General features: G+C 41.0%; 1 protein-coding gene across 3 annotated transcripts in view; it reads right to left on the bottom strand.

Moving 5' to 3' along the window:
* The window catches only part of LOC146347135 (cadherin-7), a 163,770-nt gene that overhangs the window by 84,892 nt on the left and 61,348 nt on the right, over positions 1-17,530 (bottom strand). For all 3 annotated transcript variants that reach the window (XM_084849948.1, XM_084849949.1, XM_084849950.1), the window contains exon 3: positions 3,763-4,057. In XM_084849948.1, coding sequence (XP_084706074.1) covers positions 3,763-4,057 — 295 coding nt within the window. The remainder of the gene's footprint in view (positions 1-3,762; positions 4,058-17,530) is intronic.

The raw sequence follows: 17,530 nt of genomic DNA, 5'->3' as shown, positions 1-17,530 counted from the left end.
GTGGTGGAATTCTCCGCCATCCCTATCTCAGATACTGGGGATTATTTGAAAGAGCAAGAGAAAATGTCGGGAAGAAACACACACAAAAAGCATGAAGAAACAGATGGTGCATTTAGGATGTTCTTGCAATATTTGTTGTTGCTGCTGCTGCTGCACTAGAACAAGACACATGAAGATCCTTTGACTCTAAGGAAGACTCAAGGTCAAAAAGTGTTGAATCCTTTACAAAAGCAAATAAACAAATACTGCATCCACTTGAGTCATGTCTCTTCCTTCTTTGATTTGAAGGAAATATCCCACTACAAGAGGGCCATGTCTCACTGCATTTTCATTTAGGAAAAAGTTATCAAGTAGATTTACTATCTGTGGTTTGCAGATGTAGGAAGAAATTCACAGTTGACATATGCACTGACATGTATTGACCCAGGTTTGTCAACAAGGATACATGTCTACAACATCCTGAAACTGGATTTTGGCGTCATCCCTGAGGTGAGAATCTCTACATGGATTGGGTCAACAAATAATGAATGAGAAAGCTGTGGGAACAGGTGTCAAAGCAGTGAAATGGCTGCCCTCCTGCTGCATAACTAACCAGCATATGATGGACAATGGAAAGATAGGCATGGGAGGGCAGAGATCTAAACTGATCATGGCTGGGAGAGCAGAGTATCCTAGAATAGGGGTGGGTAGAAAGTAGATCTCCAGAAGTTTTGGACTTCAACTCTCAGAAGCTCCCACAAACAAGACCAATGGTCAAGAGTGCTGGGACTTGAACTTCTGGAGATCTACTTTCCACCCACCTCTATCCTAGAAGGTGTGGTGGTGCTTTCAATTACCTTGGTAGCAGGAGAAAGTGGGGAGGGTGGCATAGAGACATTAAATACCACTTGTGCAAAAAAGGAGAAGAGTGTTTGGAACCCTATAAAACCTTGCAATCCACACAACATTTATTCCAGAGCAGTATCTGACTGATTGATTGATTGACTGATTGATTGATTGATTGTGGTTTGGGAATTATAGCCCTCAGTTGAAAAATCCACATATGGAAAGTGAAGAAAAAATAATAAATGTTTGAAAGATGGAGATCAGTGCTCTTTGGGGTGAGGGTGGGGAGATGAGGGAGGGAGATACTTTCCAGTGCTACCCCTGCTGAACTCTGGAAATAAAAAATCACTAAAACACACACACACACACACAGAGATTTAAGAACGATACATATTTAGTACAAAGGCAACCCAAACTATGAAACTTCTGTCAAATTTTCCTAACCCGAGCAGAGGCCACTAGAAAGAAATCTCAGCATTTGGGGTATTCATTGTTCAAATATAGATTCCTTAAAAGCTGTGGGATTATTTGTTCGTAAAAGTATTGGCCCATCTGGGTATCCTCTTCTTCCAGAGTGCAGCTGGAAGCAACTTTAAGAATATTTTCTCTACTTCATATGCCCTTGTGAGATTATTTATATATATATATTCTCACATGTGTATGTGTGTGTGTGAGAGAGAGAGAGAGAGAGAGAGACAGAGAGAGAGAGAGACAGAGAGAGAACACTCAACTCATTTTTTCCTTTAGAGGTTACTCTCCTTTGTTTCCTCCATTGACATTGTATTAAAGGACTGTGGAAAAGAGCCAGCTATCAACTCAGCAATAATATTTACGCTTACATTTTAGTAAAATCATATTGCAGTAAAAGTGATTTGCTATTCTTCCCTTTGCCCCTGACTCATGTTTCAAACCACTCTCCTTTTATGTTGCTACAGGGACAAACCATAGCAAGCACAGTGCTCAGCAATTGGAGATTGTTTGTTCTGGTCTGGGTTTGTTTGTTTTTTATATTCTCGCTCTGCAATCAGGAAGAGTTACTTGGTAACAAATTTACATGAATTACAAGAACACCCAAGATGGCACTACACAATCTATTTATGCATGGTCATTTTAGGAGAAACTAGTTCTGGATACAATCTGGAGCTCACTGAATCACAAAAAACATCAGGAGACGACTGGCTTGAGATAAGCTTGTTCAAATATGCCATTTATATCACATTAGCTTTGGGGAGAGTAGACAAATCTCTAATAGTACAACCTATACTGGTCTACTCAGAAGTAAATCCCACTGAGCTCAGTGGGACTTACTTCCAGGTAACTGGAGATAAGGCAGGGAAGCTGGCAGGCTGGATAGAGCCTTGTTAGGCACACAGGCTGAAGGTTCCCTATCTCTGGTGTACAGGATTGCAGCCTAAAACTGTATCAAATGGAGTAAGTCATTGGCTATAAAAGGTCAGGCCACAATAAACCCCTCAGTCTCGATGGCTGCAAGCCACAACTCAATTATACCAGTGAAGCCAGGGTGACTTTAATAGGATTGCTCTAGCATGAATGAGCTATGGAATGCAGCCTAAGTTACTGAAGCACTTTTTTCTTCACGAATAAAACTATGGACACTTAAATATTTATTATCCTCCACTCCCATTTTTATCTTTCTGTCTACCCGAAGGCCCCTAAAGGCCCTTCACAACTATTTTAAACACAACTGACTTAAGGAAAACAATTACAGACATGGGCCACTCTAAAGGAGATATATTTTTCAGTATGAAACTTCATAAGGAACAAAGAGAAAGAACTGGGTGGAAATGGTTTTAAGAAAAAACACCTGTCTCAAGTCACTTACTACTGTCATCTCCATTTCTTTCTATATAGGATGATGCAAGACTCCGAGGAGCATTGTTAATGGAAGGAGTGGAAAATTTGGGACCTTTGACTTTTCACATGAGCAGTTGCTAGGCAACCACCAATTGCCCCTCACAATGTGGAACCATTCAAGGACACTACTGGTTGCCAGGCAACCTCCTACATAGTCTCCATAATGCCCCTCTCCTCCTTGCATGGTTAAGCTTCAAGTGCGCCTAAATTGATAACAATGGCAATACAAAAGTAAGATTGGCAATCATTTGCCCCTGCCTGAAGGTAACCAAGCATTTGTACCTAAGGGCTCTAGGGAGGGAGGGAAGTCTGCTGCTGGGGACGTGAAAAGAACACCAGGGTATAGTGATGTGTGAGTTTATCAAACATTTCTAAAAGTCCAACCGGTTTTGTTCTGCCTTCCCACTGCACCACCAAAAAACACTTTTGCAATGGCAGGAAGAGCTGACAGACTGACAGCTGTCCGATGGCCTTAGCAGCCACCCATGGATGCCAGGTGCTGGCTCCAGGCCTGGGTGTGGCTTTGATTCAAAATCAGACATATTTTTTCAGGTGGAAGAGTTATGAACTTCATCAGCATAGCTATTAACGAAGGGGTGGCATGATCACAACATATGGCTATAGATTGACCAATATCGTTATCAACAAGGGGTCTAGCCCTATAAAACTGCTCAATAAGACAAATAACTTAGCAGACAGAATTAATACAGATTTTGGCCCTTTAAGACTGACAAGGCAGGGAAAAAGATGTCATGTTCCTAGGTGGCAGCATACAGTCAAACTTTCTAGAATGATAGTTCCAAAGCATATGAATGGAAAATATCTCTTCTCTGTTTGAAAAAAAGTATTTTCATCAATTTGGACCATCTCTTATTCTTGAAGTTATCTAGAAACTTCAAATGGGGCATATGTTAGCTTATCTAACAGTTTTTTTAAAAGCTCCATTTTCCATTCAGGAGAACTTAAGTCACTGATGACACAACAGTTTGGTGTAATGAATTACAGGAAGAAAGAAAATATCAGAAAGGCAAAGAGAACTGATTTTCAGTGATAAGTACTTACCCACAGGAGACATTTCAGGTACTCCAGCTGTGTAAGGACCATCCAGAAATTTAGGTTCGTTGTCATTGATGTCCTGAATCTTAATGACAAATTCTGACTCGGGCTCCACTGGTTTATTTGTCAGTCTGTCTAGCGCTTGGGCGCGGAGGGTGTAGTAGGCCTGCTCCTCCCGATCAAGCCTCTTTGTGGCATGAATATCCCCCGTGTTCTCATCAATAACGAAAATGGAACTTGCCCCTTCTCCTGACAAGATGTATTTGATGGAGCCATCTCCTTTATCAACATCAGAGTGAAGCTGGTGAAAAATTGATGAGAGATGAGATTAACTTACAGGAAAGCTGGTGATACGAATACATGTTAAAAAATAATAATTCACATGTCATACCACAGTATGTGAAATTTTATTGTTCTTGGAACGATAAGCCAAATGTTGATTATGCACAGCATGTAGCCAATGATGGGAAGCTGTCAGCTAGCTCCTGTGAGCCAGACAGTCCCATCTTGTTCCACAAACAATCTTATTTTCAAAAGCATTTCATTGTCCACTTGAAGGAATAACATCCTTTTGCTCCAGCTTTCTCTGAGAACAGCAGCTGATCGTAGAAGTCTGACAGTCTAAAAGCATTTACCCCAGAGTAATCCTGCTGGGTCAGCGGACCTCCTCTGAAATAAGTAGATTGAGCTTATTTTTCTTTATTATTTACAACATTTATATACCACTCTACATCTACACAGCTTAGGATGGCCACTTGTGAAATGCCAACAAAGAGGACACACATTCCAAAAAATAGAGACATCAGTTTACATAAAATTTGCATCTGCTAATTTATATGTATAGCTGCACATTTAGAAATAATTATTATAATTTAAATAAAAGTACAGTACATCTCTCCATAGTGTGGAAGACTGACTAGGTGAGCTATGTGCTGTGCTCTTCTGCTATTCAGGTGCTATTGATGTGCAACTTCAAGGGCCAGCTCTTCCTTCTGATGGTTCTTTATCCTTATATCAGACTTGGACCAGACAACCCTTCAAATAGAGGATGCCTTCAAACTAGAGGATAGTCCTCTGGCAGCCCTTCAAGTAGGGAACTGTCCTCTGTAAAAGAGGACACATGCTACCCTACTTGAGCTTTGCAATAGTGAGTATATGGCTTCTCGCTTAAGATTTTTGAGTATTTAGGTCTCCAAAATCATAGAAGAGAAGTAACACAATGGATTTGTATGAATACATGCACATTTTCAATATAGTTGTTGGTTGATGCCAAAGGTGCTGTATTTTTCCTAATCACATTGCATAATTTGGAAGTATGATAGTGGGCCATTCAAGGTTGTTCTTACTTAACAAATTATCTGTGTGGTTTTTAGAGATGTAAAGGTCTCAGGGGAAATTGTGTTTTTTTCCCCGTTTCTTTCCAGAGATTTTTGATAAATTAAAAATAAACATTTTTTTTCAGGTTTTCCCCCCCAAAGTCCTTACATCCCTAGTGGTCTTAGGGAAGCTGTATTGCTGCTCTCAGTTTCATCGTATACAAAACAAAAGAAATTCTGTAAGCCCTTTAAAATAGCATAGCGATCAAGAGGGAGTCCAAATATTCCATCTTAAACTTCATCAAAAAGGCAGCTTCCTTAGACGATCGGATCATTCTAGATTGGTACAAACATAAAATAAATGGCACTACTGCATTCCATGGAATAATACCCACAAGCTTATTAATCTATTATATACATTTACATAAGCAGGATGACCACTGTAAAGTACACTCATATGTTATAAACAAAACCAATCCTGCTCCATAAGAGAATAATTCCAAAGCACCAGTAATTGATACTTTATACCTAAATTAATGGTTTAGTAATGCAAAGAGAAAACTCCCTGGAAAAGACCCTGATGCTGGGAAAGACTGAAGGCAAAAGGAGAAGGGGATGGCAGAGGATGAGATGGCTAGATAGCATCACCGATGCAATGAATATGGACTTGAGCACACTCTGGGAGAGAGCGGAGGACAGGAAGGCCTGGTGTGCTATGGTCCAGGGGGTCACAAAGAGTCGGACACGACTTAACGACTGAACAACAACAACAGTTATTATGGAAAACCAGACACAGAACACTTCTCCATGTGTACGTTTGAGACAGGAATATTCACTCGAGTCTAAGATATTTGTGCACATGTAATATCTTACCTCGTGGGCTGTTGAATCAGGAGGTAACTTCTGTGTTTCCCTTTATGTGGCTGAAAGGTTAGCAATGGTTGGACCCAGCAAGCAAGAACTAAAGGCCAAAACAAGGTCTGCTCTTCCCTTCACCTTGGTAGAGGCTACTGGGAGTACAGTGCAGCATTTTTTGGTGTCTTCTATTTTCAAGGAGAGAGCGCAGGACAGGAAGGCCTGGCGTGCTATGGTCCATGGGGTCATGAAGAGTCGGACACAACTGAACAACTGAACAACAACAATTTTCTCTGTCACTGTTGTAATAACAAAACACTAGAGCAGGATAAACACTGCTCTAGTCAGAAGCCTACCATTTAATTCTTCCATAACACTCCTGCCCCGAGCTACAGAGCAATGCTACTTGGTGTGGGGAAGGGAACTGCAGTTTTGTCTGCAGCCACCCAAGCTCCAGTGCTGGGCGAAAAGTAGCCACTTGGCACTGACAGAACTGCCAGGCCAGGCAACTATTGCCACTGTTTTGGGTCAGTGGCAGGTCCTCAGCAGTTGCCTAATGGGAACAACCCCTGACCCAAGGCCCAGTCTAACACACTGCTGACATGAAACAAGGGTTGCACAGTAATGGTAGTAATAATAGGCAGCAACCAGAAGATGGTTTCCCTTTGCTGCAGCTAGTTGGAGTGGGAGTCCTATCCACACGCCTGTCCAATTCCACTGATGATTGATCTGCACCATCAGTTTAGTCTCCTTTGATGCAACTGAAAGGGCATTCATATTGACAATGGATTGTACTGACCTTTCTTTCTGGGAACTGGCATAATACAGAGTGCATGCTGGGCGCAAGGAAGTCATCAGTTCAAATCTCATCTCAGTGAGCTATTCCCTGGCAAGCCATTTTCCCTGAACCTCCTTGCTTGCAATATGGGGATCACAATGGCCACGTTATGTGGATGTGAGCATTGCTGAAACTTTATCCACAATGTATGTGGAGTGAGACCCCAATTTATATTAAACATTCATCATGAAAATTAATTACATTACATTTATATCTCACCTTTCCTCTAAGGAGCTCAAGGTGGTGTGCATGGTTCTTCTCCCCTCCCTCCAATCTTATCCTCCCACCAGCCCTATGTGATAGGTTGGATAGGTTACGAAGCATCTTGTGGATTCAATGCTGATTACACAACTAGGCCCTAAATGTGTACACAATATAATTCTAGGTGCATCAGCATTCCCCTCATATTAAAATAGTACAACATCCAACATTCATTTCAGGAAAGGCAGGGCTTCCTCCTTTCCCCTCATGTCATACATAGCACATGATAACTGTTGCACGGTCAGACACACTCAGTCAATAGTATCTTTCCAGAAACTTCTTAATCTCCAACTTTCATGTATGTTTGGCCATATCATAAATCCACAAATATAAAAACGTTTCTGCATTCCACCAATGCTTTAACAAAAGATGGTCCGTTTTGTTTTGTTTTGTTTGTTTTAAAAAGAAGGTATTTGAAATATTGCACATAGATTTTCCCACTGTTCTTATCATTGGGCTACATCCAACAGTGCACAAGCTTGACCTGCTCAGGCAACCAATCTTTCCTCTCCTTTCCTCCCCCATGAAGCCCCCCTGCACCCCAAAGTATCTTCTCTGGAGGGTCCCCCAGCTCTCAAGAACAGATTGGATAGGGGTACAGAGGGGAGAGGAAATCCACTCTACTGGCAAATACCGTTCCCATTCCATCAGTGGACAGACACAATAGGATTTTATCCTTTGTGTGGAGATTCATTCATCACACTTTGAAGCTTTCTTGCACCGTGTCATTATCACTTTTTTTCCTTCCCAGCTAGAAATATCATGAAGATTAGGGATAAGCTGGAAATTCTTTTTTGGGGTGGGGGGGTTGGCCAAAATTTATCCAGTTCAGAAATGAACACAATCTGTGGTCTGATGACTGTACATTACCAAGTTCGCAGTGCAATTTATGTAACAAAAATACGTTTGATAAATACTTAACAGTTGAAAAACAAATACAAACACACTGGTCAATTGTTGAAAAATGTGCACATTTCAAAAACGTGTACAATTGATGAGTCCAATTGGAAAAATGCACACAAAAATGTGCATGAAAGTTTGTGCGAAAACGAAACTCGCAATGTGATACAGACACGAGCCATAATGAGCTTCAAGATGGAAATTGGAGAACCCTGAGCTCAAGCTTTGCTGAATTGCCTATCCCTAAGAGGCTTACAAGCAGAGACACACACTTTTTAAAACCCACTGTCTGAGTAAGGACTTAATACATCTGAAGGGCCAGCATTATTTGAGGACTGAAAACAAACGAGCTAGAAACTGGATTTTAAAAGGGCCATGTTAACTAAGGATATCCTTGTTTTACATATGTATTAGTTGATGTATAGCCACTGCATGATTTAAATTACTGCATTTGCTTTCTGCACACTAATAATAGCGATTAGTATGTGGCACTTTAGTGAATAAGTGCTACCCAGAGAACTAAAAATATGATTACAATTTACTTTGATGCTGCAAAGGCTAGCTCTTCTAACATGATGTTACTATTGTACTCTCTGGGTTCTTCGATAAAGGTTGCTTTTAAAAAGAACAGAATTCTATGTACAAAAACCTTGATCCCATTGAGAAAAAAGCCTTAATTACCATAGGTTGGCTCATTACAGCATTTGTGATGTTTCCAGTGCTGTAGAGAGCACTCTGAAGAGGTTCTGTGAACATTGTTATGAGTATTTTAGTGCCAACATGAGGAAAGGGAAAGAACATGACAAGGGAACAATGCCTAACCAAAATATGTTGAAAAGGGTCAAATATGCATTTTCTCAGCAATATTCATATTAGTCATACTCTCTGTAGAATGATAAAAATGGTCTTGAAGAAGGAGAGTTAGACTGCAATCCTATACTCACAGGCTTACTTCTAATTCTGCATTTATTGATTGACTGATTTAAAACATTTCTATCCCGCCCTATATCATTAAGATCTCAGGGCAGCGTACAGATAAAATCAATTTAAACAGTATAAAACAATAAATAATTTAAACTCCTAAAAACATATTAAAATATTAAATAAGCATAATATTGTACTCTTAAACTGTAATCCTATATATACTTCCCTGGGAGTAAGTCTTATTGAACACAATGAGACTTACTCCTAAGTAGACATACATAGGATTATGCTGGTAAGTACAGATTTCTACCACAGAGCAGCTCAGCAAGTTTGAGACAGGTAGTCTATGGTTAAATCATGGAATATTGCACATGTCAGTTTTTTAGAAGTCAATGGAGTAGAGGTAAGGGATTGAACTGCTTCAACCCCTAGCACTACATAGTATTCTGGGGAAATTGATTAGGGTCAGGAGAATGAACACTATGAGGTTTTTTGTTTGTTTGTTTTTAACTCTCCTCAACCATGCTATTCCCCCAAGTAGAAACAGAAGACTGCATTCAAGCCAGGAAGCCAGTAACAATCCTGAAACATTTAGCACTACATTGTACAATGGAGAAAGTAAGAAAAATGGGGTCCTCTCTCAGCCCCAAACAGCACTACAAGGCTCCAGTTCCATTCTGGCTGAAGTACACTGTAACATTTTGTTCCTTCTAAGGCTGAACATGAGTTCTAGCGCCTATAGCTAAGCAGTAAGACAGGGCCATTCACTGACAAGGTAGTGGTTTCCGTATACTCAGAGTGTTTGTAAACTAAAAGAAAACGAAAATAGGTAAGAAGCACCAAAAATTATCAGTGGCCTCCACGAGCCACAGTATATTGTACAAAAAAGAAAAAACAGGAAATCGGGAAGGTGCTTGTGGAATTGGCTTGATCAAGGCCCTAACCATTTATGTTAGCCTAGAAGGGGAAGTGAGTGATGAGTTTTAAAAACCTCCCCTCTGAATGCCCCTACAAACAAGTTTCAGGAGGGAGAAAAAGGAAAATACGTCCTGAGACATCTGTTGACCAAAATTAACTTCCCCTCTCTGCAAAAGTCTCTCCCATACATTATGTGGAATGAGAGGTAAAAAATATTTCCCTTCCTGCTTACCACCCTCCAAACATCAGCAGCCAGTGTTCAGCAGTCTTCCACTACTGCTCTATGGAAGGGGGATTCCCAATTGTTTATTCCCCTTCCCCATTACTGCTTTCAGCCACCAACTATTAAAATCGTTTAACTGCAGTTAATAATACCATTCTAATACATATATAACATAACCATTTGAATGAAGTCCAATTCTCCTTCAGTCAATGGTTTAAAACCAGTTGACTCACTGACTTGGATTCCTGCATTGAGCAGGGGGTTGGACTCGATGGCCTTGTAGGCCCCTTCCAACCCTACTATTCTATGATTCTATGATTCTATGATTCTACATCAACTACACTGAAATATGTAAAGTAGTCTCCAAATTCCAGAAGTTCCATGAAGATAAGAAAACATATAGTGCACTTTCAGCAAATGTTTCTGAATTGAAGAGATGAATCAAATGACTTCCACTCAGTTTCACAGGGTTTTGGTTCAGGATTTTGGTTTACTTCCCTTTTCCACAATGGTTGACCATACAGACAGTTGCAAAATTGTTATATTTGATATACGGATGTATCTATCCCTAAAGACATAATAGTGACCTCTGTTTGACCTAAGTTAGTCAACAGGGTTGTTTGACTGAAATACTCCAGAACGTATTTTCTGCTTAGATATGAATTGTCATCTCAGGTGAAGAAACTGAGATGACAGCCTCTGAATACTTAATAGTGTAAACAAGCCGATACAACGATACTGCATCAATTCCCACTGATGCATCAATGGCACCAATATGTTGTAAAGTACTAGCATGATCAAGGCCTTTAGCAGAGAGCAGTAATGGAAGCAAATTCTTTCACCAGCAAAGCTGCCTTCTAACTTCTGGATGATTGCTACGGCTATTTTGCTAGTTTTCATTGCCAAATACTCCAAAAACTAGCAGAACACTGGGCAGAATCCAACAGTAGAAGTGAAGAGGGAAAAAGGACCATGAAAAGACAGTGAAGGAGGGGTAGACAAGCCCTGGTGCTTGAGAAAACAAAATTTATTGCACTCAATGCAGTTCAGAATGCTTGTTTCTTCAGGCGCTTTAAATCAAACCAAACACTTACATTACAAACACTGTCCTATATTACACAATTTCATAAACCCTTCTTGTATACAAATGTTAAAATTCCGCCCCCCAAAAAACACTCAAGAAAAGAACAATTCCCATTTACATATAGTATAAAATACTCCCACGCATTACCTTCAGACTCAGGAGATCAAGCAAGCAGTAGCTTCCTACCTGCTGCATGGCTTTTTAACAAACGCACGAATGAATAGGCATTATGTCAACCCTTCTCTTTCGAACCAACACTGACCTTATACAAGTTGTTTGATCCCATGCTCTGAAATACATGAATGTTCTTACTTCTGGATACTTGCAAATGCTATAGTTGAAGTCTATTGTTCTCACATCAGGTGCATAGCCTGCAGCATGCCTTATGTATCCTAGATGATTTAAAGCTGAACACCACCCCATTGTATCTTCTATCGTGTGCTACTCCTATTATGCCTTACAGATAACGTTTCACAAATGATATTTATGATGGATATTATTGTTGTTGTTGTTCAGTCGTTCAGTCGTGTCCGACTCTTCGTGACCCCATGGACCATAGCACGCCAGGCCTTCCTGTCCTGCGCACTCTCCCGGAGCGTGCTCAAGTTCATATTCATTGCATCGGTGATGCTATCTAGCCATCTCATCCTCTGCCATCCCCTTCTCCTTTGGCCTTCAGTCTTTCCCAGCATCAGGGTCTTTTCCAGAGAGTTTTCTCTTCGCATTAGGTGGCCAAAATATTTGAGCTTCAGCTTCAGTATCTGTCCTTCCAATGAGCACTCAGGGTTGATTTCCTTTAGGATTGACTGATTGGACCTCCTTGCAGTCCAGGGGACTCGTAAGAGTCTTCTCCAGCACCACAGTTCGAAAGCATCAATTCTTCGGCGCTCAGCCTTCCTTACAGTCCAGCTCTCACAGCCATACATTACTACTGGGAAAACCATAGCTTTGATTAGACGGACCTTTGTCGGCAAGGTGATGTCTCTGCTTCTTACTATGCTGTCTAGGTTTGCCATAGCTTTCCTCCCAAGGAGCAAGCATCTTTTAATTTCATGGCTACAGCCACCGTCTGCGGTGATCTTGGAGCCCAAGAAAGTAAAATCTGTCACTGCTTCCATTTCTTCCCCTTCTAGATGCCTGGAAGTGATAGGGCCAGATGCCATGATCTTCGTTTTTTTAATGTTAAGTTTCAAACCAGCTTTTGCACTCTCCTCTTTCACCCTCAACAAGAGGCTCTTTAGATCCTCTTCACTTTCTGCCATTAGGGTGGTATCGTCTGCGTATCGGAGGTTGTTGATAATTCTCCCAGCAATCTTAATTCCGACCTCTGATTCATCCAACCCGGCATTTCTCATGATGTACTCTGCATATAAGTTAAATAAGCAGGGTGACAATATGCAGCCTTGTCATACTCCTTTCCCAATTTGGAACCACTCGGTTGTTCCATGTCTGGTTCTTACTGTTGCTTCTTGACCCTCATACAGGTTTCTCAGGAGACAGGTAAGGTGGTCTGGTACTCCCATCACTTTCAGAATTTGCCACAGTTTGTTGTGATCCACACAATCAAAGGCTTTAGCGTAGTCAATGAAGTAGAAATAGACGTTTTTCTGGAATTCTCTTGCTTTCTCCATGATGCAGCGAATGTTGGCGATTTGATCTCTAGTTCCTCTGCCTCTTCGAAACCCAGCTTGTACTTCCGGTAGTTCTCGGTTCGCATACTGCTGAAGCCTAGCTTGTAGGATTTTGAGCATCACCTTGCTGGCATGTGAAATGAGCGCATTGATGGATATTATACATTCTTACAATCTTCTAATTTCACTTTTTTATTATTACATCCTGTTATGCATTAATTTGGCTGATCCAAATTAATGGAACACAAAAAAGACTGTGCAACCAATGGTGTTTCACACACCAAGGCCAAAAGGACATCATCCATGTGGACACTGTGCATACTGTAAATTCACCAAAACGAAAACATCTTTTGTGAGCCCAAACACTAGAAATCTCATCTAGATCTCTGACTTTCTAACCTGCAACTCCTCAGGAGTGATTTATGAAATGTCATGCCCCTGCCAAGATCTACATGGGGAAGACCTCGAGACCTTTAAAACTCCGAGTAGAAGAGCATTTGTGTAATCTAAGACATCAAAGGACAGGAGCACCAAGGGACAAGCTTTTCAGTGAAAAACCACATAAACCAAACAACATCATTTTGGGGGCTATTGAAAAGGTGAATGGGGATGAAAGAGTATTAAGCAAAAGGGAACTGTTCTGGATCATTTCCCTAAAAAGTATGTGGCCCATAGGACTCAATGAGGATTTAGACTTCTCAAGGTTTAAATAAAGGCAGAAAAAGAATTAGGATCAGCCCAATTAATGCATAACATCATATAATAATAAAAATGAAATCAGAAAATCGTAAGAACATGTCATATCAGCCATAAATATCATGTGTGAAATGTTATCTGTAGGGCATAATAGGAGTAGGAGTAGCACACGATAGAAGATACAATGGGGTGGTGTTCAGCTTTAAATCATCTTGGATATATAAGGCACGCTGCAGGCTCCGCACCTGATGTGAGAGCAGTAGACTTCAACTATAGCATTTGCAAGTATCCAGAAGTAAGAACATTAATGTATTTCAGAGCAAGGAATCAAATGACTTGTATAAGGCCAGTGTTGGTTCGGAAGAGAAGAGTTGACACGATGCCTATTCATTCGTGTGTTTGTTAAAAAGCCAAGCAGCAGGTAGGAAGCTACCGCTTACTTGATCTCCTGAGTCTGAAGGTAATGCGTGGGAGTATTTTATACTGTGTGTAAATGGGAATTGTTCTTTTCTTGAGTGTTTTTGGGGGGCGGAATTTTAACATTTGTATACAAGAAGGTTTTATGAAATGTTGTAATACAGGAACAGGGTGTTATCTGTAAGACAGTGTTTTTAATCTAAGTTTTTGGGTTTATTTACAGCTCCTCAGGAAGTAAGCATCCCAAAATGCGCCGAGCACAATCAATTTTGTTTTCTCGAGCACCAGGGCTTGTCTACCCCTTCTTCACTAGAATCCAACAGTGTCATTCCCCAAACTCAAATAGCATTAGCAGAGCTCTGCCAAATCTTACCATTGCACAAGTGGTTGCGTATTACATTTAAAAAGTTTAACCCTTGCATAACCCACACTCAGCAGTTTTGCACCACACAACAACCCCTGAGTAGGGGTTGCACATTCAAAATGGCAGCCACACACACTGCAGCCTCACCATGGGTTAAATAACCCACAGTGGGCTGATGTGTTATGTGATAAGCCCTATTGGGTTGTAGCCAACAGTGCCGTTCCATTAGCAGGCAGAGCTCCCACTCACGGGAAGCGCTTCTGCCTGCCTGATCTTTGGGGATCTTCCCATCTCCCTCGGCCCTGCATGCCACAGCTCACCCTGTTCAGGAGGGTCCTCGAACCTTCTGTGTAGCATTTTCAGGAGGCCCTGGGGGAAGAAGGGGTCTGGGAAATCCACTTCCATGAATTCCTTTCCACTGGCACAACATTGGATGGAACCCAGCATGACACAAGAAAGAAGACATAATAAAGATACCAGAGACAGCTTACTCTATATGCAGCAAAAACAGCAAATAAGGACTTCATTGGCTACTTAGAAGACGAAGTTAGAGATACTGGATAAGGCTAGCCTGTTCACTGCATACATTTGTCTCACATTCTAAAACTGAACGTGTACTGAGCAGCCACCTCCAGGTATTTCTGTAGTGGCAAGAGCAACAGCAGCTGAGCCCCAGCTAGCCACTTAGTTCTTTGTAAATTCTCCTGGCTACTGCTACTGCATTTTTAGCCACAGCCAAGCCATATGCTAATCTGAAAAGTGGATGACAAGAACACTGCAGTTTCAAAGCAGCGGATTAGTTTACCTGCCTTGCACCTGGACATGATTATAGGCTAGGAAGAATTTCCTAAAGTTCCCGAGTCACTGTGATGAACTTGCCTTCATCAACCAGAAGCCGCACTTTGAAACAAATACAGTGCTAAGAATGTTTCCTCAGCAACAAGCAAAGGGCTGGATGTGCGCGCGCTTCTCTGATCTCGGAAGCTAAGCAGGGTCGGCCCCTGGGAATCAGGCTTCCTGTACTGAGCAGGGGGTTGTTCTATCCCTTCAAATGAAACTAAGTTTTACCCCCTTCTATCTGCCGCTTTGGCTGTTTTTTAAAAAAATTAAGGTGTTATCTTAGAAGAATCATGGCTTCTCTGCGATTTTTTCCCTCAATTCAGGCATGATCTTCGAAGATTTGAAAATTCAAAGATTTGAAGCTTCAAAACATTGCAATGCACCCGCCCTTACAACAGACACATGTATTTTCAATGTACAATTTCAATGGTACACATGGGAGCCTCACACATTGCCATCCATGAGAAATGCTTATCATTTCTGTGACAGTACACAACCATAATATACATGGTATGTATTCCTTACGTGACTGCTACTAACACTGACTTGAGTTTCAGAATATTCTCAGCTAAAATTGTATAATTTGATGTAAACCGGCCACAGTTTACAACAAAAATACTGACTAGTAGGAAACTATTAAGAATTGGATTACTAAACAAGTGACCACATATTTATGGAACAGCAGAACAGATTTGCCTTTCTGAAAACTGAGGTCCAGCCTCTCAGCTGTCCAAGCTTAGTAGACTGAAAGGAAATATGGTTTTTAACAGCCTTTGCATTTTTTTCCAGTTACTTATACTGTCCTGCAGCCTCCTGAGTAATTTAAAGCAGCCTAGGGACTGTTCTCCATTGAGCTGGTATGTTCTGCATCCCTTAGGGTTTGGTTCACTAAGATGAAAACAAAAACGAGTGGCTGTAATTGCTAAAATTTTTCACTGCAAATGAAGCTGCTGTCCCTTGAGGTAAAGTTTGGGATGGACATGAAGACCAGTCACTTCATTTCACTCCGTTCCTCGAGATCATGGGAACATTTTGATGGAGCAGCCCAGTGAAGCATAAATGTGCTATGCTGCAAAAGGTAGAATGAAAAGGATTTCAGTTCCAAACACTGTTAATAGGCACCTTCTATTTCTATTAAAGAATATACTTTCAGTGGTTTCATTTTGACATCACATTACGCCAGGAATCCTGGTTTAATAAACCACACAAGTGGGTAAACAAACTAGGAAGCAATTGTGTATTTTTGCTTGTACTCCACCTTGAGAGGGTGGCCTTAAAGGTGGCATAAAATAATTTTAAATAAATAAAATAAATAAATAGTTTTACATTACATCTGAACCTAGAATTATGGTTAACTGTGACCAAATAAGCCAGGATTGGAAGGAAGGAAGGAGAAAAGCAGGACTGAGTGGGCTGCATGCACCAGCACACTGTTCTTTCACATCATGATGCATTAAGCCAGAATTCCTGGCTTAACATGATATCTGAATGTGGCTAGTGATGTTATAATAATTTGTGTATCGGCTCTGCTATTGGAAGAGCAGGTTAGCAGACATTCTCAATTCATATTGTAAGAGGTCTAATCCTCAGTTAATAGCGCATGCTGCCATAAGATCAGGCTAGGTACATTTTTAACATTTGTGTAATTTTAGGTAGTTTTAACTAAGGTTGAGCCAAATATCCTCCCTGCCACCCACATACAGTTTCACAGGATTATTCATTCCCTGTGGAAGGGAGTGTACTGGTGACTTTCAAGGGGGTGCATAATTTCAAAAGGTGGTGCTGGGAGACTACTGCTCACCTCCCTGGCATCTATACAATGAGATGCTGCAGAATTCTGTTTTGCTCTCCATACTTTCTAACACCTACATATACAACCATTGAGTGAGGTTATCCAAAAGTTTTGGCTGCAATAGCAATATGTAGATTACACCAAACTCCATTTTTTCTTTTTCATCCAGTTAAAGTGAGGTGGCGATGGTGCCAGACCAATGCCTGTGTGCAACAATGGACTGGGTGAGGGCCAATGAACTGGAGCTCAATCTGGTAGGTGGTTCATATGTCTGGGTTAGTGGTGTTCAACCTCTGCTGGATGGGGTTGCACTCCTTATGAAATTTACAGTCTAGGGGTGCTCATTGGTCCATCTTTTCACTGGAGGCACTACCTCTATGGCGTGGATAACTTTTTTTAACACTTTAAGTTGGTGCACCAGCTGTGACAACACCTGGACAAAGTTAAACTGGTCACAGTGACCCATGTCCTGGTAACCTCCAAATTAGACTACTGTAATGCGTTTTACATGCGGCTGCCTTAAAAGAGGGTCTAAAAACTGCAATTAGTCCAAAATAAAGGTGTTTGGCTGTTCACTGGGACTGGGTGTTATGATCACATTACACCTGTGTTTTGTCATCCTATTTCATATCTGGGATCAATTTCAAAATGCCCTTCACAGCTTGGGACCAGGATACTTGAAGAAGTGCTTATCTCCTTAATGCCCATACATTAA

The sequence above is a fragment of the Heloderma suspectum genome, chromosome 4 (genome assembly GCF_057233095.1).
Source record: "Heloderma suspectum isolate Gila_16-S chromosome 4, 16-S_ref, whole genome shotgun sequence".
Classification (NCBI taxonomy): Eukaryota; Metazoa; Chordata; class Lepidosauria; order Squamata; family Helodermatidae; genus Heloderma; species Heloderma suspectum.
The sequence above is the reverse complement of the archived record's forward strand: the minus strand, read 5'-3'. Positions and strand labels throughout refer to the sequence as shown.